Raw genomic sequence first — 22,953 nt, 5'->3', positions numbered from 1 at the left:
GGGCATTTTGCAGTGACAGGGCCTTGGAGAGAGGGATGTAAATATCATTAGACCAGTAAACCAGTTAAACAATTGAAATTCTCTCATTTAATGGTTTAACAACTGGTAGGCCAGTGCAGAACAACTAGAGCAGGAGTCCTGCCTGCCAGACGCAGCCGGGCGCAGCTCCTGGCCAGCCTGATGGAGTTTGGACAAGGTCTATTTAACAATCCCGTAACTCATGCTTACCAGGTAACTGGTTAACCCTTTACATCCCTATTGCAAGATGTCCTATGCCATGAAAACTCCCAACTGCAACAGGGACCTAGGATGGCAATAAATACACTAGTCTCCAAAGTGGCAAAATTTCCATTTAATTTACAATGTAATAAAGGTTACAGGTAAAAAGCTAAACAGAAAGAGTGAAAAGGCCTATTACACAAATGTACAAACTTCTGTACAAAGCCCATAGGTTTCACGCCAACTCCTCCTTCCTGGCCTGTAATAGCCACAGAGCTCTGAAATAATGAGAGCTTGTACAAAGCCAACAAGGAGAAGAGCTGCAAAACACACAGGAAAGTGCCCCTTCTCCAGGGAGATCTCACAGAGTCACTTGTAAAATAAAGTCTGTTCTGTTCAACTTTGACTTGCCCTAACTGGTCACATCTTGAAGAGTTGCCTTCATAACAGACTGTCAGGAAATAGAAAAATCCTTCAGCCTAGGAAGAAGAACTAAAAATCCAGGGAGAAAGTCAGTCTGGCAGCGGACGTTGGAGGCTTTGGAACGGAGTGACTAAGGAGGAACACAAGCCATTTAGCATGTTAACCTAAACCATGGGGTGTTACAATCACACCAGTGAGAAATGAGACCAGGAAAGGCTCCAGCATCTAGTAGTTTAAGCCAGACATGGCGGAGTGGGGCAGGGGACCAGCCGGGCCGTAAGGAATTTCAACCAATCCTGGCTGGATAGTTATTAGCTCATTTTTATACCACAAACATGATAGAAGTGGTCATTCTGTAGAAGCAAAAATTACACTGATTTTGGATCATCTGTCCAAAGCAGTTCAAGGGTCCAGACAGAGCCAATACATTAGGGGCAACATAACTCCGATGGCTGTCAGGTTTCGGCAACACTAGTTTGCTGGGTAACTACTTGTAACGCATTACTGCCCCGGCAGGGATGTTGTCATTTTAGTGAGCACATTCTGGAGCAATTCTCCAAAATTATATAGTGACTGATTAGATGAACTGTGTTATCACACAACACAAAGGCTTCTGAATAAACCCAGGACAGCTCTGATTTCTCTTTGTATTTACTTAAAGTCAAATACTGAATGAACTTAACATTTCTGTTTTAGAAACTCCCGAGGAGGATTTGCCGGAGCGTTCTAGTCAACTCCTCATTCTGCTCAACAAAGAAAACAAAATGAGGTCAAACCAGAGTGTTGTGCGCTGAAGCCAGGAAACCTGCTTTTGTTTAGAGGCAGGATTTTACATTCCGCCGAGACGCACCCCTATCATTTTAGGAACCTGATGTTTTGTCTTTAACCCCTGCCACCTGCCGCTAGCAGGGAAAAGTGCAACATGGGTTTATTCTTTAATGTTTAAAAACCATGTAGTTTGTATGAGACCAACCCTTCTCTGCTGACTGGCTGCTCCTATTTACAGATCTAAAGTCTTAAGGGTGTGTGTGTTTTCTTCTTCAATTGAAGAGATTTCATGTCAGCTGAAAGGTTAAAAAAAAATCAGACTTTAAAAAACCAAGTGTCCTTATCTGTGTCCTTTGACACACCTGAGATATTAGAGCAGAAGGGTTTTCAAGGAGTTCACACTAACCATTTCTTTGCAGTTTGCTTTGTATTTAACAAAGGGTGATAAGTAGAAATTGACTAGTCAGTTTCATTTTTATTTCTTGTTCATTTCACCTCCAGCCTCTGAAGAGCTACCCAGATGCTGCAAAGATTTAGGTTGCAAACACAAGGAAATGTTCACAGCCAAATTAAAAGCCTTTCATGTGACTTTGTAATGGTGCAACAATAATAGCAATCCCTTTCTATTACGGTTGCACACAAAAGCCTTATTTAGTACTGAATTTAGGCTCGCCCCGGCACACTTAACTCTTGAGATAGAGCATACTGCCGGAGCAAGGTTACTCACAATAGTAACCACAACGCTGAGCTGACGTGTTTGCAGGACCAGGCCATGTTTGGGGCCTGATTTACTTGACAGTGTCCCTCTAGTTTAGGGGGAGTGGCCTTTGGGTTCCAAAGGAGGTTGGAGAGGTGTTTTTACAGACATATACAAATGTTTGAAGACAGATCTTTGAGGGACACTTCACTCCTCCACTCTTGATATTACACGTGGTGAAGACACAACAGAAGACGATGCTGCATGGGAACAGTCTCAAGTTCATCGCTCTCATCTCAGATCAGCAGAGAAGGGGTGGGCTTCTTGCCTGGCCAGGCTTCCTTTGCATACTTCTTCTTCTTCGGTTCATTCACAGCCTCAGGATTGAAGACTGCAGGGTTGGGAGCAGGGTTCATGCTAACTGGCGATGGCACAACAGGAGTCAAGTCCACCTCTGGGGCAAGATTGGGGTAGGGCATTGGCAGGCCTCCAATGAGCGCTGTCCCGTGAATGCCATGCGACTGAGAACCTGCCTCATTGTGAGTGGGAGGCAGGCCACCGTACAACCCTCCGCCATAGGGGAAGTTCTGCATGCGCCGTGTCACAGACTCATCCATGCTCAGCGAGCCTGGGTTTTCCAGCCGCTTCTTCTGCAATGGAGGGAAGACAGAGCTAGTGAGGGCAGTGCTGGTCACTCTTGTTTGGGAACCACTTGAACACTGTTGAGGCCATGTCTCGACTACAGGCTTTTGTCGACAGAAGTTTTGTCGACAGATACTGTCGACAAAGAGCATCTAGACGACATCCAGTCCTGTCGACAAAGCAAGCCGCTTCGTCGACATGAGAGTGTAGACGCAAAGGACAGTGTAGATGCAATAACAGAGCTCTACCGACAAAAGGGGTTATTCCTCGCAGAACGAGGTCTACCGCCGTCCACAAAACTGCTGAGTCCAGTCGACGTTATGTCGACAGAACTCAGCGGCACTGCAGACTCACGTATAGTTTGTTGGTAAAACCCTGTAGTCTAGACACACCCTTAGTGACCTTTCCAAACGCCTCTCCCCCGCAGCAGCCACAGAGCTCGGCTGGGAAGGAGGAAGGGTCTGTCCCCCTCTCCCCCGCTGAGCACGGCTGGGAAGGAGGAAGGGTCTGTCCCCCTCTCCCCCGCTGAGCGCGGCTGGGAAGGAGGAAGGGTCTGTCCCCCTCTCCCCCGCTGAGCACGGCTGGGAAGGAGGAAGGGTCTGTCCCCCTCTCCCCCCAGAGCGCGGCTGGGAAGGAGGAAGGGTCTGTCCCCCTCTCCCCCCCAGAGCGCGGCTGGGAAGGAGGAAGGGTCTGTCCCCCTCTCCCCCGCTGAGCACGGCTGGGAAGGAGGAAGGGTCTGTCCCCCTCTCCCCCCAGAGCGCGGCTGGGAAGGAGGAAGGGTCTGTCCCCCTCTCCCCCGCTGAGCACGGCTGGGAAGGAGGAAGGGTCTGTCCCCCTCTCCCCCCAGAGCGCGGCTGGGAAGGAGGAAGGGTCTGTCCCCCTCTCCCCCGCTGAGCGCGGCTGGGAAGGAGGAAGGGTCTGTCCCCCTCTCCCCCCAGAGCGCAGCTGGGAAGGAGGAAGGGTCTGTCCCCCTCTCCCCCGCTGAGCGCGGCTGGGAAGGAGGAAGGGTCTGTCCCCCTCTCCCCCGCTGAGCGTGGCTGGGAAGGAGGAAGGGTCTGTCCCCCTCTCCCCACAGAGCGTGGCTGGGAAGGAGGAAGGGTCTGTCCCCCTCTCCCCCGCTGAGCGTGGCTGGGAAGGAGGAAGGGTCTGTCCCCCTCTCCCACGCTGAGCGTGGCTGGGAAGGAGGAAGGGTCTGTCCCCCTCTCCCACGCTGAGCGTGGCTGGGAAGGAGGAAGGGTCTGTCCCCCTCTCCCACGTTGAGTGTGGCTGGGAAGGAGGAAGGGTCTGTCCCCCTCTCCCCCGCTGAGCGTGGCTGGGAAGGAGGAAGGGTCTGTCCCCCTCTCCCCCGCTGAGCACGGCTGGGAAGGAGGAAGGGTCTGTCCCCCTCTCCCCACAGAGCGTGGCTGGGAAGGAGGAAGGGTCTGTCCCCCTCTCCCACGCTGAGCGTGGCTGGGAAGGAGGAAGGGTCTGTCCCCCTCTCCCACGCTGAGCGTGGCTGGGAAGGAGGAAGGGTCTGTCCCCCTCTCCCCGCTGAGCGTGGCTGGGAAGGAGGCCAAGTTTCCCATGCAGCTGGAGCTCTGGAGTTGGGAAAGGTGCCTGACTCCCTGGCCACTGCAGCCCTGCACATCCCAAATTCCCCCCATCCCCTCTTCTCACCTCACTGCCTCCCTCCTCCCTACTATTTCCCCCACCTCACCCCCTGCCCTCTCCCATCAACCGCCTAACCCCAACCCTGTCTGGGCAGCTCCACTAACTAGGCAGGCAGCCCTACAGCCTCGTGTGTGGCGCTCAGGTGCACACCTTAAAGGAACGGTCTTTGGACCACCTGAACAAGCCACTGAAACTGGATCCCATCTCATTTTTTTCCACCCTCTTCTCCCCGACCCTAGCTTTGTCCCGTACAAAGCAGTTACACAGACACAGCAAGGTTACCCTCTTCCCCCATCAGCTGGCCTTCCTCTGAGGATGCCAGCAGTGTCACTCCCACAGCTCTCCCTGATGCAGAACAGCCACATTGCAAGGGCACGGCTACACAACAGACGTACCTCGACACAGCCACTGCTGTAACTACTGTGGCCTGCCACATGCACGATCACCCTCCTGTCAGCAGATCTCCAGGAGCCACCGCACTGACTTAACAGAGGCAGCGTGTGTGGGGGGGGGGGGGGGGGAGGAGGGGGGGGGACACTGAAAACACAGGCTCTCAGCTCCAGGTGGGAGTCTGGCAGGGGGCAGCCTGGCCATGGAGCGGAGAGCCCAGTGGGAGAGGAGGCAGGAACAGACAGCCCGGCCCTGGAATGGAGAGTCCTGCCACTGTCCTAGGGAGATGGCCCATGTTGTGAGTCCGCTACCAGGGACCCTACCAGCCTCTGTCAATTTTACAGCTCCAGCATCAAGAAGAAATTGATAAGACTGACAGCCAGCAGCTGCCGCGAGTAGAGCAGTATTTGCACGGACTGTTGCCGTACGGCAGTGAGTCCTCTCGTGGAGGCAGAGTTCTTATGTCGGGGTAGGAGGGCACGTACTCTGGTGGGAACAAGGCTGGAGTGTCCCGGACGTAAACTGCCTGTAGTGTAGATCAGTCCTGCGTGTTGGAAGCGTTAGGCAGGGTTTAGCTGATGGACTAGACTGGGGTGGCCAACCCGTTAGAGCCAAAATACCATCACAAAAAAAGCACTGGGAAGGGGCGAGAGGGGCAAGCTCTGGGAGGGAATCTGGGAGCAGGAGGAGGTGGAGAAGAGGATTCTGGCTCAGGGAGGGGGCTCCAGGCTGGAGAGTGTTGGGGTCTGGGGGAGAGTCGGGGTGCTGAACAAGCCACAGGCTTGTGGCTGTGGGGGTGCAGGAGGGTCTCAGGGCAGGGAAACTGGGAGTATGACGGGCTCAGGACACAGTTTGCAGTGTGTGGATGGTGCAGGACTGTTGGGGCAGAAGACTGGGATGTGGAGGGTGCAGGAGTTTGGGGATGTGAGAGGCTCAGGATAGCGTGTTCCAGTGTATGACAGGCTCAGGGGTGGAGTCTGGGGGTGGGGGTCCAGGAGTGTTAGGATACGGTGGCCAGATGGGGGCTTGGCCCCAATTGGCCTGGCTTCATTTTTAAATAAAATATGTCAAACACAAAATGTTTCAGCGATGTCTTTATTTATGAGAGGGGCGGGGAACCTGTTTTGAGTCAGGGGCCACACAAGTGAGATGCAAAAAACCCCTCCAAAGCCCCCCAAGCCTCACTAATGTGGCCCCATCTGTGCTGGTGGGGGCAGGGGACAGGGTGCTGGGGCAGGGTACTTGTTTGGGAGGGGGGAAGAGAGGGAGAGAAGGGGACAGGGACCAGTACCTGGGGATCCTGCACCTGCACACCAAGGCTCGGGCAGCACATGCCTTGCTCCTCCACTCCTCACGGCAGCGTGTGCAGCCCGAGCAGGCGTTCTGGGGACTTTATTCCCCCGCTGCCTTCCTGCATGGGGGGTGGAGGAGTCCCAGACCGCGCCAGCCCCAAACCCTCAGGCAGCACGTGTCTTGCCCCTCCACTCTCCACAGCAGCGCGCGCCACCGGAAGAGCTGGCACGGTCCCGGACCCCCACCCCGTCCCCCATGCGCAGGAAAGCAGCAGGGGAACCAAGTCTGCAGCGTGCGACGGACCAGCAGTTTAGGTACCGCGCCGGCTGTTGGAGGGGTGGGGGAGAGCAGCCTGCCTACTTCCGGGACCTGGCGCACAGCTGCAGAACTCCCGCCCACCCTGCAGGAAACCCACGCTACCTCCGTTATCCCTGGAGGTAGCTTCAGTGTGGCGTTCATCTCAGGGGCAGCGCCAGTGAGCACAGGGCAGCCAGGGGCCATTTGGGGGTGGGGAGGGGAAGAGCCGCATGCGGCTCGCAAGCTGTGGGCTGGCCACCCCTGGACTAGACTAAGCTTCCCAGGCCTGCCTGTGCCACAAAGGCACAGGCGAGTGGGTGTGGTTACTACAGCTGGTGTCCTGTGTACCCACGTAAAGAAAACAGAGCCATCTCTGGATTGAGAGGCAAATTGTGTCTTGCTTATGATCATAATCAGGTCTTTTCCCAGAGAGATAACAGTCAATTAGAACAAGTATTCATTCCCACCTGCATCTCTTTGTACTTTGCAGATGGAATTTCACACCGTTTGGCGACTCTGAAGTTCATCTTTAGTCCTGAGTATTTTACATAAGGGTGCACGGCAGACTTGTCTCTCTCATTGTTCCCTGCCTCTCCCACAGGAAAAAGCAACTGCATCAAGCCCCACCAGTCCTACTAAAGAACCTTCTCTGGCACCCGTTGTTACTTCTCTCATGCAGAAAGCAGACCATGAATTCCTACATGTTTTCTGCCCCCGAGCTGGCTTTTAGTCTGTAGCCATACTGGCGCTCTCACCCCATAACGTCTAACACCAAACTCCACAGCCAATGAGTGTTCAAAGAGCATTTGGGGACATTTCCATTCGCTTTAAATTCTGTAAACGCCACCTAACTTATGAACCTGAACAAACCTACCAGTTTCCCTTTCAGCCAGCTGAATGCAAGAAGAAAATACGGACAATTCCCCCACCCTAATGCACAACATTTAAGACAATAATTCACACTACAGATTACAAATTACAGCACGTTGTGGTTAGACGTGAAGTTAATTTGTACCTTAACTGGGACCACTGCTGTCTGCACCATGTTTCTGAAACGCCCAACAGAAGGGTCCACGTCCTCTGTAAGCAGGAGAAGGTTATGCTGTTAGTACGAAGGCAAGGGGAGGATGCACAGCTGCTGCTGCACCTGGCATGCAAGTGCACCTGTCTACAGATCCCTTGAGTTAGGAACTGTGCACATGGGGAGTCAAAAGGGAGAGAAACTAAGATTTGCTGGGGCCATCTAGTGGCAGTGGACTCCCAACGTATTCAGGCTGGGACGAGCTGGAAGCGCTGCTGACCCTTTGGGATGGGTGTGTGCTGCTGTTCCTTAGACTGTGGCTGTTCAGATGGTTCATTTATCCACCTTCCTTCAAGACTGATGTTGTTGAGCTTCACTTTCCAGGCCAACTGCGAAATAAGGCACCCAAGCAGCTCAGGCAAGAAGTGCCAGTGACTGGCTCCGGAGGGCCAGGCAGCAGAAATGAATGGGAAATCTCAAACGACCCAAGTCAGTCACTACTGAAGTGTGCTCTTGTAAAGGATCATGTGGCAGCAACGCAATCGCAATTGTTAGTGTGGGCTAAATGCACTGCCAAATGGTGCTCGCTGTAATCCCCAAGACCAACAAAGAGGCAAATCAACAGCTGCTTTGAAAATGCCGTTCTAAATGAGCAAGGGGCGGGCAGGGGGAACTGGGCCAGCCACAGAGTAGCAGGGAAATCTGAGCTGAGGATCCAAACGTGGGCCTGCAACCACAAGTGCCTGAAGCATTTAGGGCTAGATTTTTAAAAACGCTCATCTCCCATTTAGACACCAGCGTATGAGAGGTTAGCGTGCAGGGTGCTGAGCTGCTGAAAATCTGGTGCAACTGAGTTCTGAACACAGCCCTGCAAAATTGCAGCTATCCACTTTAAGCCCACAGATGTGGCTGTGGCCATCCACGAATCACTTGTGGATGCAGATGCCAATTCTGTATCCACACAGGGCTCTAGTTCTGAGAAGACCGCACCCTACTGCCTCAGGGGCTCCCCCTGGGTGCTCAGCAAGTGGCACAGGAACTGTAGGGGCTGTTCAGCTGAAAGGAGCCTTGAAAGCCCAGAACACTGATGGGGAGAAATGTGGGTGCTTCTCTGAAGGGCCAGCTACTTATAGTCTCCAGCTCAGACTTCTAGTTCCCAACTGACTGGCTAGCCAGCCTTCGGGGGTCTCCAGATGTGGGTACACTGGCTCTGAGAGAGGCAGGGGAGAGGAGAGGGAAGCGCAAGGTACAAACACTCACCTGGATTGATGATTTCATCATCATCGCTGAATGTCACTCTGGAGTTCTTCCGTTTTCTCTTTGGTCTCTGGATATCCAAGTTCCCTTCCTCTATGGTGAGCGTGGAGATTCTCTTGTTGTGGGCCGTGTTAAACTCAGTCAGGTTCTAAAGACATCGGGGAAATGGGCAATGCTGCTGTAATCCACAAAGCCTGCCAGGTGAGTTAGTCTCACAGAGCCTGGCCCCAGCCTGAGATCTCCAGAACGGGGGCAGAAGTGCCAGCGGCATCAGTTTGCGTCCCTCCTGGCCCGCCCTCCCGGAGGTGACTGCAAGTGATGGGGCTACAGCAGCCACTGCTTGTGAATGAGCGACTGGGCCGGGGACCAGCCAGCGACCTGGTGTGGGTCTGGCTGGGATGGAAGAACATGGCTGGGTGCCCGTTAGGAAATCACTGGGCTGTTATACGAGAGGTACTGGAAGGCAGCCTACCCTATTGGCAGTAGATGGCTTGTGAGTGCCTGCCAGCAGCAGACACCCCTAAAACCATCCACTGCACCGGGGGGCGTGCGACCCAGCGAGTGGCACAATGCTCCGTGATACTCACATCAAGCTCTGTCTCCTCCTCTGGCAGGCCCAACAAGCCCTTGAGCTCCTCGTCGTCACCGCCCATTTTCTCATCTCCTTTGACTGCAGACGGCAGCGTCTGCGGCTTCTCTCGCAGAGTGTAGGCCCGCGTGGAGGCACCAAAGGAAACCGTGGAGTCAATGGGAATCTGCTGGGGTTTGTGGGGTTCCAAACGGATGTGACCCAAGAACGTGCCATGCGCTGAGGAGAGTGTCAGATCAAAGTCAGTCAGTCGCTGGGGAACTGGAACACTGTCGTCAGGTCACCCCCCTGCACGCCTGTGGTAACGCTGTCCCCGCGCAGCCAGCATCACAGGGTCATCACCCCAATAACTCAGGAACAGAAATGACAAGCACCCTCTGCTCTCAGGCTCTCTAACACTTCTAGCCACACCCTGCTTGGAACAGGATGGAGCTCTTTTGGGTTCCAGGGCTTGAGAAAGGGCCCGAGACATTGGAGCTTTATAACTTCAAGTTCTAGTTTGGAAGAGAAGGCCAAGGCTCCCTGGAATCCCCTGCCACGCCACTACTTCAGAGCCTGGCAGTGCGCTCACCCAATGCTGACTGGGGCTAGGTCTAGACTGCAAGGTTCTGCGGAAAAAGCTATGCAAAACACCCTCTGCATTTTGAATTTTTTTTTTTTTTTTTTTGAAAAGCCTCCTCTTTCAGCGGAGCCTTTCTGCCTCGTGAAACAAGGAATACAGGGCTCCCTGAACAAGCATGTTTGCTCTTCCACGAAAAAAAGAGCAAACACGTTCCTAGGACGCAGAGGGGTTTTTGCGGGATACCTCTGATGTCCCACAAAAACCCCATCGTCTAGACGTAGCCTGAGGGAGGCAAGGAGTCCCTCTACCCCCAGGCTGTGTCAACCAGGAGGAGGGGTTTGGCTCATAACCCAGATGACCATCATTCCCCCCCCCCCCCATGGCAAAATAGGACTGGAAGGAATGTAGCTCGGGGGATGTTCAAGAAGGTTTGAGCATTGGGACGTAGCGCACTGGAAGCAGAAGAGCCCACCCAGTAAGTTAAACAGATTTGATCGTCATGCATCAAAATATGCTGTCAAACATCTTTAAAATCCACCAGTTGAATTATCAAGTCACCCTGCCCCCACCCCTGCTTAAATGCCAAGTTACTTACTGCTGTTAAGATCTATGAGGAAAACCCTCTTAAGATGTTTGTGATACACCAAGGCAGCATGGACCCGAGAGCAGGATTGGTGATCAATGGTAAAGTCACATAGATCAGGGTTTCTCCCAAATAGATAGTATTTCTTCTCATCAATGATCAGTTTCTGAGGTAGAATATCAAATAAATAGCAGCTTTACCTTATCAGTGTCATACATTCTCCCAGATCTTGCTAAAAACATGGGCTCTAGAACATGAAGCAAACAAATCAAAACCCATCTCACAAATCTTTAGCCACCTAGTAGAGGAAGGAAAGATTACGATGACATAGGAAGGGACACGTTAGCCAACAAGTTTTAATATGCTGAGACCATTTCAATGTTGTCTTGAATTGATCAAAGGAAATTAAAAACCAGCTCTGCCTTTCACAATCAGAGCAACTAGGCAGAAGAGCCCTACCGGGTCCTGTCCAGTCTACCCACTGGAGGCCAGTGCAAGCAGATTAGAATGAGGCCTTTTGGGGGACAGATTACCCCACATGTGCCTACCATTGGGTTTCTCACCCCTTCTGGCAATGGACGTGGTACTGAGCACAGTCAGAGACCTTGGGTCTAATGCAAAATGGCAATTCTGATATTTCTCTGCAGCACTGCGTCTATAATATGTTCTCCAGGGCTTTGTTTAGCTTAGCTGGTTTCTCCCGTGTATTCACCCACAACCAAATCCATCTATTTGCTCATTTCTTCTGCTACTCATCTTAGCTTTTCCCTTTTACTCTGGCTTGCCATACTTTCTCTATGAACAAAATATTTTGTTGAAACTGGATCAAGGTAGGGCATGCATGACACCCCCCTATGTAAGCTCTAAAAAAAGAAAGATGCTATGCCAGGGGTCGGCAACCTTTCAGAAGTGGCGTGCCAAGAGTTAACTTATTCACTTCTATTTACTGATCTGTGTGTTGGGGGGGAGGAGTGGAAAGAGGAGCAGGCTGGATACAGTGACCATATTTTTTGAACCAGCTGCAGCTGGGGAGAACGGTTTAATTTAATTTATTAAACAGATTAAGTGTTTTAACTTTCTTATGTTAGTTTATCAAACTTCATTTTGAAGTAAAGTATCAATTTATGTCCAATACAAAAGGTTTCAATGTTTTCTTTATTTATGGCAGAGGCAGAGAAACTTTTTTGGGTCGCGGGCCACTGACCCACAGAAAAATCAGTCGGGGACCACACAAGTGAAAAGCAAAAACCTCCTAAAAAATGCCCAACCCTCACTGATGTGGCCCCAACTGAGACCCCTCCCTCCTCCAGTGCTCCAGCCCCATTGGGCAAGGAGAAGTGATAGGGAGAACTGAAGTTCAGGGCTTCCCATAGGCCAGATTTACTTTTCTGGGGTTCCGGAGTTAGTGGATTTTATGGAGCCCCTTAGGCTCTGGAGTGGGGACAAAAACAAGGAGGTTCATTGTGCGGGGCAGGGCTGCAGTGAGTGGGATAGGGATGGGACGCACAACCTGTGTGGGAGATGGGGTGCAGAAGGGGGAGAGGTTGCAAGGTCTGGGTGGGAGAGTGCAAAAGCAGCCTGGGAGCAGGGTGTCTGGCTAGGGGGAGGGAGCAGGAGCAAAGGAGGGTGCACTGTGTGGAGGGAGTGTGCAGGAGCAGGGTGGGGGTAGGTGTCCGGCCAGGAGAGAGCATGCAAGAGCAAGGAAGGGTGTTGGAGGAAGCTGGGGGTGCGGGGTTTTGACTGAGGGAAGGAAGGGAATGAGGGGGATTGGGGTCTGGGCATGAGGGGTGGATGCTTACCTGGCTTCATGCCCCCTTGTAGTGGACAAAGCCTCCGGACAGTATGCTGCCATTCCCCCAGAGGATAGGTAGGGGGAGGGAGATCAGCCCCTCCCTCCTCCATACAGCAGGGATCCCGGCGCAGTTGGGTGGTGAAAAAACCCTGACCTTCCCTGCCAGACTCGGAATGCTGCTGCTCCCCCAGCTGGGGGGGGGGAGGGGGGAGCAGCAGTGCACAGAGCGCACCTGCCAAGCCCGAGTGTGCTCTGCCCCACAGCTGGGCCCCACACAGCCCCTGCTAGGGCTGAAGCAGCAGCTCCAAGGCACAGAGGTACAGGAGTGGCTCCACCAGGTTTCACCTTGGACCTGTCTGGCTTCCCCAGCAGCGACTGCTGCATCAACAAGTGGCCTGGGGGTGGCGGCGTGGTCAGCCCGGGGGACCCACGCACCAGAAGCAGTTGCAGCCACGCGGTGGGGGGGCAGTGGGCTGCAGAGTGGCTGGAAAATGCACAGCACTAGGAGCTGACCTGGCTGCCCACCGGCAAAGCTCCAACGGAGCTGCCTATCTGCCTTTACAAGGGAGGAGGGGAGGCTGCTGCACCATGCGAGGAGCAATGGCACTTAAAATTGGGACAGTCCCATACGGAGGCATGCGCATAGGTTGCCGACCCCTGAGCTATGCCCCCTACTGCATCCATCGACAAGCGCCATACTCTCCAAAGGAATTTCCTTCTGCCATCAGATAGTACAAAACCACTAGCCAGCAGCACACGAACCTCCCTCACAGCACAACACAACCTTAATTCAGCTGCAGCAACATTTAGGGTTGACATAGGTACATCAGTTAGAGGAGTAGCAGATGCCTATGGAGGAAGAAATTTAGAAGATTATGATCTGGACTGGAGGGATTAAGATTGAAACAACTAAAATGATTCACAACATCCCCACGCTCTTCTAAGTCATGGACCTTCAAAACTTCCACCTCGAACACAGGAAGACCGGGAAATCCCACTTACGGTACTGCTGTGCCGTACACACAACTCTGCCTCTCCTTGGATGCAGACGGAAACAGCACAGCACCCTGGCAATCTAACAGGGACATTTTCTGTGCCCACAGCACCAAGCTAGAGCTCCCTTCATACAGTCTGATGGAACAAGCAGTGGACTGCAAGGCAGCACCAGAGTGGGCACAAATCCATAATTTTAAAAAAAATGAATTTTCCATTTAAATGATAAAATATAGTAGTTTAAAATCATTTACATTAAATATAAATATTAAGCAGGATTTTTGTTGCAAAGTCTAAAAAAAATTGGTGAAATTAAATGGGTGGAAGTCACTGGCTATGCACCTGGAACCAGAGTTCACTGAAGTAGTGTTTGACGGCAGGTCCACAGAACTCCTTTCTTCATTTCAGTTTAGCCAATTAGTTCAGCTCAACTTTCAAAGTTAAGAAGCCAACTGGGAGTGGAAAAAGCAGGAAAGCTTGGTTTCCTCTGCCGACCTTAGTGCCTTGGATACAGAGGGCAGCAGGCAGGAGCTGCCTGTCCCTGTGTGTAACTGTCTAGCAGCTGAACATGTACGTGTTTAAGTAATCATATTTTAACATTCGGAGTCCAAGAGGACGAAATCAACTAATTCTAAAGTAATGACAGACAGGGTGATCAGGAACAATCAATTTCATTCAATAGCTAGAAATAATACTTTGTCCAGAACATTCAAGGTAGTTTTATTGAATTAAACACTTTAAAATGCTGGTTTTGCGCATTTTCACTATATTTGCATTTTCATCCAAATACAGCTTGATGCAAATTGCAGGTTAATAATTAATCATCTAGTAAATAAAAATGCATCATTCACCATTGTCTAACAATAGAAAATATGAACACTAAGACTCTTAATTAATCTAAATTATATAATTGCTTAAATGAACATGCAGAGAGACATGGCTTCTCCTCCTGGTCAGCAAAAAGCACCACATTTAGTGTACAGGCTACATTTGGAAACCAAGCTACATGTTTAGTGGTTAATAACCGAAGAGAATCAACCCTTCACTAGGGATGTAACCTGAACCATGTTTTACCTTTTTGCTTTATAATGATGTTTTAAATCAAGGTTTCCTGCTTGTTGATTTCAAGTCACTTATTTACTTTACCCTGATCAGCACTCATGTGAGGAGATCTGCTGCTGATTGGTGGAGACCAAGGTGACTTGCCTTTTCTCCTTGCTTCCGCCTGAACAATCACAATTAGAGATGCTGGCAACATATTAAGGACCTTCTCCTATGATTGTTCTGCAATTGAGGCAAAAATGTCCTACTGACCAAAGAATGTTTGAACAGGTAATGTCCTGAGAAGAGGCTGCACTAAGGATGACTGTACATGAAGAAGCATGGGAAAGCTTAACTGAGCAGTTCCTGGTTTCCAAGTGCTTGAGGTTCTGAAGTCCCATGTATTGGAAGAACATGGGGACACACAGGCCTTGTGCAGTAGCTGAAACCTCAAAGTTTCTTGTAAATGGATGTAGCTCTTTAAATGACAACTTAATTCCTCCAGCTCCTCATCATTTAAGTTGCTCTTCCTGCTGTTTTGTTAGGTCATCCTTCTAGTAACATGGAGGCCTAGAACCATTCTAATTATAGTCCTGGAGAGCATGGGGAAGGCCGACATGTCTGACTAAGCGCCAAGTCACACTGAACAGCAGAGCCAGGAGCAGGACCCAGACATCTTTACTTCTATTCCTGTGCCCTCTTCACAGGTACAAAATTGCCCTGGGCTCACTTTCTGCTCATCTGCTTTATAAACCTATGGCTAATTGGCACACTCTTACCACCTTTAAGCCTCTTTCAGCATTACTGATGTTCAGGTTTTTATTCCCCATTGAATTGGTTTGATTTATTTCCTTCACACGGAGGAACTTACTTTTTCTAAAGTGAGCCTCATTTTGTTTTCTGTGTTTGTGTTAAGCTCTCTATCCCCTTTGCATTATTTCTCTGCTCTCATGGTATTTACAGCTTCTCATAAGTTAATATTCATTAATGAATGCGTAGCCAATGTAATGTGTTTATTCTCTTTTCTAGATCATTACCCAAAGATTTAAAGACACTGGGGCACAAATTCTCTGCCAACTCTACACATCATTTATCATCCTTTTACCATCAGGCCTGCAGCCAATTTACAATCTATACAGTCATGTTTCTATCAGAGTCTATTTGGACAAATGTTTAACTTCTGAGCATGATTGCATGAGAGATTACCAAATGCTGTCAAAAATTCTTTTCACCTACAATTGTCACTTGGACCTGTTGATGTCTGACATTTGACAAACATTCACATTTGGTATGTATTCCCTCACCTGAGATTTGTGAACAGCAAAGTTTTTCAAGGCCTTCCCTTATTTTCAAGCTGTCCAAACATGTATTTTATGGTAAAAAATGGACAAGACATCTCTCTCTGCCATTTCTGAGGCATTATTTGGTGCTTTCCCCCTCCCCTACATACTCATCTAAGAGCAGCTCTTACATTCATATTAGCCCATCTGGGTAGAATCTTTTTGCTGCCCTTCTCTTTTTTCTGAACGTTTCAATGGATTTGGTTTGCCTGATTACGTCTGTGTTCCAGGGATTTTTTCCAAGACTTCATACAGCATCTGGGCATTTCTTTGCAAAGCCATATTGCCTGCTTCTTGTTCTTTTAATCCTTCTGAGGTCAGCTGCACCTTAATCATGACAGGTCTTAGAATTTCCCCAACTTTTCATCCTAATGGATTTACTGCTTTTTCCAAAAGCACCTTCTTTACTAGATGTAGTTCCCCAGATGGTTTTCTTGAATTCAATGCTTTTGTGGAGTTGCGGCTTCCTTCCTTGTTTACCTTTTATTCTCATGGTCTCAACCAACTCCCTCCTACTAGGTGAGCAGAACCAGATACATGGGTATTTACAGGACATGGTGCTCTAGGTCTTTAAGTACTATTATATCTGACCCAGGAATTTCCAAAGGTCTGGAAAAGTTATTGCAATGTCCCATTTTACACTTAGCACCAATGTAAATGTTACCATTCTGACTTAGGGATGTCTGGCACTCACTTTGCACCGGTGTAATGACATGACAAGGGGCAGGGCGATGGCAATCAATAACAATGAACACAACTTTACAGACTACATCTGACTGGGATGAAGGCTTGTTCTACACTAGGAAGTTAGCCACCACGCCCTTGCCCCAAGCAATGCAGTTGAACTGACATAACCCCTCCTTGTAGGCAGCGCTAGGCTGACAGGACACTGCAAGACTCTAAGGCCATTGCAGAGATACTAAAGGACTATTTTGCATCAGTCTCCATGGATGAGGATGTTAGGGAGATTCCCAAACCTCAGCAACTGTCTCAGACTGAGGTGTCATTAAAGGAGTTTTTGGAATAAATTCATACCCTAAACAGTAACAAGTCACTGGGACCAGATGGGATTCACCCAAGAGTTCTGAAAGAACTGAAATGGGAAACTGCAGAAGGACAGTTTGTAACCTACCCTTTACGTTAGGGCTACTAAACTTTGGAAATCCCAGGGGCCACAATGACACTCACAGCACATGCCAAGGGCCTCAACTTAAGTGTGGTTGCATAAATGCAAAGTTTTTCACACTGACCAGCATCATATATATAGTAGCCCAATGTCTGTGCCTCTAATGCTGTAGCATTACATGTTGCCTGTGGGGGGGGGGGGGGGGGGGGCGCGGTGGGGGGGGCGAGAGGGGGGGGCGCTTCTGCCTCCTGCCGTGGCGCTCGGCTGAATTCTGCGCCGCTCAGCTGGGCTGCCGCCGGGGAGCAAGCGGCACAAGCGGCTGTTTGGGCGCTGTGGTCCCCATGCAGCACCCCTGTGCTGCATGCAGAGCCCACACGGCCACTTGCTCCCCCGCAGCGGCCTGGCTGAGCGGCGCAGAAGTCAGCCGAACGCCACGGCGGGAGGGGAAGGGGGGTGAGGCGGTGTCGTACACAGCCTCGCCCCTTGGCCATGTACGTCACTAGGATTACCATATAGGGTTTAAAAAAAACAGACACACTTGATTGGGGGGCGGGAGGGACCAGCCGGGAGAGGAGAGGAGAGGAGCGGGGCTGGCTGGCTGGGGAGGGAAGGAGGCAGGAAGCAGAGCTGTGGGGGGGGGGGGGGAAGGGCGGTCAGAGGCAGCGTAGCTGGTCAGGAGAGAACAGGGCAGGGGCGGCTGGCGGGAAGCAAAGCTGGTCAGGGGTGGGAAATTGGGAGGAGGAACTGGCTGGCAGGGAGCTGGACTCACCTGGGCACGTGCAGATCCCAGGGTGCTGCCCGCCCCGCTCACGGTCCCAGTGAAGCAAGTCCAGCTGCAGCTCCAGCACACGCCGGAACAGCGCTCAGGAGCAGGGACAGAACTTCCCCTGCTTCCCAGAGGCAACTAGAGGCTCCCAGCACCAATCGCGCCCCCCTCCCAGCCACTCCCCTACCCCGCCAGGCTTCTGTCTGGCGCCCAGCAGGAGAACCAGAAAATACTGGACACTGGACATGTCTGGTATTTTCTGCTTTTTACCGGACAGAGGGCCTGAAAACTAGACTGTCCAGTAGAAAACCAGACACCTGGTAACCCTATATGTCGCCGACCCGCCACCCTTCGCCTCCCACCGTGGCGTTTGGCTGAGTTCTGCGCCACTCAGCCAGGCCGCCGGCGGGGGGGGAGGGGGGAGGAAGAGCCCAAATGGCCGCATGCTCCTCTTGCACCCTCGCGACGGCTCGGCTGAGCGGCGCAGAACTCAGCAGAGCACCACAGCAGGAGACGAAGGGGGGCGGGGCCTGGACGAGTGTGCATCCCCGACGGAGACAGAGGAGAGTGGAGAGAGAGTGAGAGGCAGGAGGGGATGAAGAGACAGAGAGAGACAGAGAGAGGCGCAGAAGGCGGAGGAGAGCTGGGGGGGGGGGGAAGCAGTAGGAGGAGGAGGAGAAGAGAGAGACGGAGTGAGAGACCGGAGGCTCAGGAGAGAAGACCAACATGGAGGAGAGAAAATCCTGAAAATCCTGTCTTATGACGGGCTAATTGGCTAGTGAATACAAAGATTAAGGCAAGACTACACAACACACAAGCCCCATTTAAGTCAATTCTGGTGATATTAATAAAATGCAACATTTACCCGATTTCCACTCATATAACAGCACTTTTAATGAGCAATGGCAGCCCAGGAATTTAACTACTAAAATGCATCTCAACAGAAGACCAATATATAGGCTACTTTTTTGTTCTGGCTCCCACCCGCGGGCCACATATTGAGCCCCGCGTAAACCCAAACCACACCCCGGGCTGCAAACAAACACATGCGGCTCACAGGCCACATGTTGAGTAGCCCTGCTTTAAGTCATCTTCTGTACCTTTGACTGGAGGATAGCTAATGTAATGCCAGTTTTTAAAAAGGGCTCTAGAGGTGATCCGCACAATTACAAACTGGTAAGTCTAACTTCAGTGCCAGGCAAATTGGTTGAAACTATAGTAAAGAACAGAATTAGACACACAGATAAACATAATTTGATGTGGAAGAGTCAATATGGTTTCTGGAAAGGGAAATCATGTCTCACTAGTGCTAGAGTTCTATGAGGGTCAACAAACATGTGGACAAGGGGGATCCAGTAGGGATGGTAGTGACTAATCGACTAACCGATAAGCAGGAGCTTACTGATTAGTCGCATCCCCCCAATTGCTGCGCTGCATTGTACAGCTGAGAGAAGCCAGCGCATGAAAGCACCGAGTTAGCCCCTTCTCCACACACTTCTGTTTATTCAGCCTGGTGTCTCAGTGTGTGAGTGGTGATGAATGAAAAGAAACACAATCTCGCTCTCCTTTAACTTCAGTGAGACCAGATCCATCTTGGTACCTGCAACACCTCTGCTCATTTTAAAACACTTTTCTGGTCCTTTTTCCTTCTCCCACACAGAAAACACTGAAACCCTTTGCTGACCACATTTGAATTTCACTTACAACTGCCACAAATCAAAGGATAAGGGCCAGAAAAGAGAAACAAAAATTATTTAAAAAGTCAAAGGAAAATGATGATGCAACCACCTCATTATCCCAAATGAAGTTTCCCACACACTTATTTTAACCTGTGCTGGCCTTTTTCCCCTTCTAGAAAGGGGAAAAGACCTGAAGGCCAGAATCCCCAGGATGCTAACATGAAGAGGAAAGGAGTCCAGGACAGCCGGCAGTATTTTAAAGAAGCCTTACTGAAGGCACAGAAATAAACCATCTCAATGCGTAGCAAGAGAGGCAAACACGGTAGGAAACTGGATTGGCTTACAGGGGAAATCCTTGGTGAACTTAAGCACAAAAAGGAAGCTTACAAAAAGTGGAAACTTGGACAAATGACCAGAGAGGGGTTTAAACGTATAGCTCGAAAATGCCGGGGGGTTATCAGGAAGGCGAAAACGCAATTGGAATTGTGGCTGGCAAAGGACGTGAAGGGTAACAAGAAAGGTTTCTGCAAAAGCGGTGGAGTCCTGTGGCACCTTATAGACTAACCAAAGTGTTGGAGCATAAGCTTTCGTGGGCAAAGACCCACTTCATCAGATGCATGTAGTGGAAATTTCCAGAGGCAGGTATAAATATGCAGGCCAGAATCAGGCTAGAGATGATGAGGTGGATCCAATCAGGGAGGATGAGGCCCACTTCTAGTAGCTGATCTGGAGGTGTGAATTCCAAGAGAGGAGAAGCTGCTTTTGTAGTTAGAGAGCCATTCACAGTCTTTGTTTAATCCTGAGTTGATTGTGTCAAATTTGAAGATGAACTGTAGCTCAGCAGTTTCTCTTTGAAATCTGGTCCTGAAATTTTTTTGCTGCAGGATGGCTACCTTTAGATCTGCAATTGTGTGTCCAGGGAGACTGAAGTGTTCCCCTACAGGTTTTTGTATGTTGCCATTCCTAATATCTGATTTGTGTCCATTTATTCTTTTACGTAGGGACTGTCCAGTTTGGCCGACGTATATAGCAGAGGGGCATTGTTGGCACATGATGGCATATATTACATAAGTAGATGTGCAGGAGAATGAACCAGTGACGGTATGGCTGATCTGGTTAGGTCCTGTGATGGTGTTGCTGGTGTATATATGTGGGCAGAGTTGGAACCGAGGTTTGTTGCATGGATTGGTTCCTGAGTTAGAGTTATTATGGTGCGGTGTATAGTTGCTGGTGAGAATATGCTTCAGGTTGGCGGGTTGTCTGTGGGCGAGGACTGGCCTGACTCCCAAGGCCTGTGAGAGTGAGGGATCATTGTCCAGGATGGGTTGTAGATCACTAATGATGCGCTGGAGAGGTTTTAGCTGAGGACTGTAGGTGATAGCCAGTGGTGTTCTGTTGGTAAGAAAGGTTCTACAGGCATGTTAACAAGAAGGTGATCAGAGAGGGTGTGGGGCCCCTAATGGATGAAGGGGGTAACCTAGTGACACATGATGTGGGGAAAGCTGAAGTACTCAATGCTTTCTTTGCCTCTGTATTCACGGACAAGGTCAGCTTCTGGACTAATGCGCTAAGTGACGCAAGATGGGATGAAGATGGACAGACCTTGGTGGGTAAAGAACAGGTTAGGAACTATTTAGAAAACTAAACGTACACAAATCCATGGGTCCAGACTTAATGCATCCGAGGGTACTTACCTCAGTTCCTGGAAAAATCATGGAAGGGATCCTTAAGGAATCCATTTTGAGGTACTTGGAAGAGAGGAAAGTGATCAGGAATAGTCAGCATGGATTCACAAAGGGCAAGTTGTGCCTGACCAATCTGATTAGCTTCTATGATGAGGTAACTGGCTCTGTGGACATGGGAAAGTCAGTGGATGTGATATACCCTGACTTTAGCAAGGCTTTTGATATGGTCTTCCACAATATTCTTGTCAGCAAGTTAAGGGAATGTGGATTGGATAAATGGACGGTAAGATGGATAGAAAGCTGGCTAGAAGGCTGGGCCCAGTGGGTAGTGATCAAACGGCTCGATATCAGGATGGCAGTCAGTTTCTAGGAGTGCCCCAGGGTTCAGTTCTAGGACCGGTTTTGTTCAATATCTTTATTAATGACCTGGATGAAGGGATGGATTGCACCCTCAGCAAGTATGCAGATGACACTAAGCTAGTAGGAGCGGTAGATAGGCTTGAGGGCAGAGATAGGGTCCAGAGTGACTTAGACAAATTGGAGGACTGGGCCACAAGAAATCTGATGAGGTTCAACAAGGACAAGTGGAGAGTCCTGGACTTGGGACGGAAGAATCCCAAGCATTGTTCCAGGCTGGGGACCAACCAGCTAAGTAGCAGTTCTGCAGAAAAGGACCTGGGGGTTACAGTGGATGAGAAGCTGGATAGGAGTCAACAGTGTGCCCTTGTAGCCAAGAAGACTAATGGCATATTAGGTTGCATTAAGAGGAGCATTGCCAGCAGATCCAGAGATGTCATTATTCCCCTTTATTCGGCTCTGGTGAGGCCACATCTGGAGAATTGTGTTCAGTTCCGGGCCCCCCACTGCAAAAAGGATGTGGACGCACTGGAGAGGGTCCAGCAGAGGGCAACCAAAATGATGAGGGGGCTGAAGCACAAGACCTATGAGGAGAGGCTGAGGGAGTTGGGTCTGTTTAGTCTGCAGAAGAGAAGAGTGAGGGGGGATTTGATAGCAGCCTTCAACTTCCTGAAGGGAGGTTCCAAAGAGGATGGAGAGAGGCTGTTCTCAGTAGTGACAGATGGCAAAACAAGGAGCAATGGGCTCAAGTTGTGGTGGGAGAGGTCCAGGTTGGATATTAGGAAAAACTATTTCCCTAGGAGGGTGGGGAAGCACTGGAATGGGTTACCTAGGGAAGTAGTGGAGTCTCCATCCCTAGAGGTGTTTAAGTCTCAGCTTGACAAGCCCTGGCTGGGTCGATTTAGTTGGGATTGGTCCTGCCTAGAGCAGGGGGCTGGACTCTATGACCTTCTGAGGTCTCTTCCAGCTCTATGGTTCTATAACCAGTGTGTGTTTGGATTAAACAATAAGTTTGTTAGCTACTGAAAGGTAGATTTGAAGTGATTATAATTGATGGTGCGTAAGTCAGAATTAGTTGCAAAAGAAAGAAAAAATGTAAACTACTTCATAAACTTTAACAAGATAATAGGATTTAAGGCAAGTATATTTCTTTCACCACAAAATGTAACACTTCACAGGCTGGATTTCCTTTCAGCCAGGGACCACTAAGCCAATTCAGAGTCCTTCAAGTACTCGCTGATGTCATGAACAGAGACAGGAGAAGGGGAGGTGAGTTGGAAATCAATCTCTCTCCCCACCCCTTTGTGCAAGTGAAGGCCAGTGGTAAGCTGGTTTTCCTAGTTGGAAGACTAGTTGAGGCTTGCAAAATATCACTTGCCCAGACTGAGTTATAATTTTTGATGGTTAAGGGAAAAGGTCAGTTATCATAATAAAGTGCTGTGTGTCCTAAGTGATTTGTCCAAGACTACAAGGTGATTTTGTGTCAGAGACAAGATTAGAACTGTGACGTTCCTGGCTACCACTTTCCAAGCCTTTTAAAGTTACAGAATCATAGAATACTAGGACTGGAAGGGACCTTGAGAGGCAGGACCCAGTACTGTCTAGACCATCCCTGATAGACATTTATTTAACCTACTCTTAAATATCTCCAGAGATGGAGATTCCACAACATCCCTAGGCAATTTATTCCAGGCTGTGTCTACATTGGCACCCCTACATTGGCATCCCTTGAATTCCTTGAAAGTAGGAATAAGGGATCCTCCGGAAAAGGGCTTATTTTCCG

The 22,953-nt window shown here is 50.1% G+C and overlaps 1 protein-coding gene across 2 annotated transcripts in view; it reads right to left on the bottom strand.

The window, feature by feature from the left end:
* Positions 1 to 332: 332 nt before the first annotated feature.
* Positions 333 to 22,953, bottom strand: part of PPP1R8 (protein phosphatase 1 regulatory subunit 8) — a 46,198-nt gene continuing 23,577 nt past the window's right edge. Inside the window, exons 3-8 of one of the 2 annotated variants that reach the window (XM_075908700.1) lie at positions 12,946 to 13,032; positions 10,404 to 10,557; positions 9,245 to 9,465; positions 8,661 to 8,805; positions 7,395 to 7,459; positions 333 to 2,757 (exon numbers count right to left, since the gene is read on the bottom strand). In XM_075908700.1, the coding sequence (XP_075764815.1) occupies positions 2,404 to 2,757; positions 7,395 to 7,459; positions 8,661 to 8,805; positions 9,245 to 9,465; positions 10,404 to 10,557; positions 12,946 to 13,032 (1,026 nt within the window). In that variant the 3' untranslated portion in view covers positions 333 to 2,403. The remainder of the gene's footprint in view (positions 2,758 to 7,394; positions 7,460 to 8,660; positions 8,806 to 9,244; positions 9,466 to 10,403; positions 10,558 to 12,945; positions 13,033 to 22,953) is intronic. The other variant, XM_075908701.1, reaches the window with a different exon arrangement.

This window comes from Pelodiscus sinensis, chromosome 25, assembly GCF_049634645.1.
Source record: "Pelodiscus sinensis isolate JC-2024 chromosome 25, ASM4963464v1, whole genome shotgun sequence".
Classification (NCBI taxonomy): Eukaryota; Metazoa; Chordata; order Testudines; family Trionychidae; genus Pelodiscus; species Pelodiscus sinensis.
Note: the sequence above shows the minus strand (reverse complement) of the source record. Positions and strands in the feature narration are given on the sequence as shown.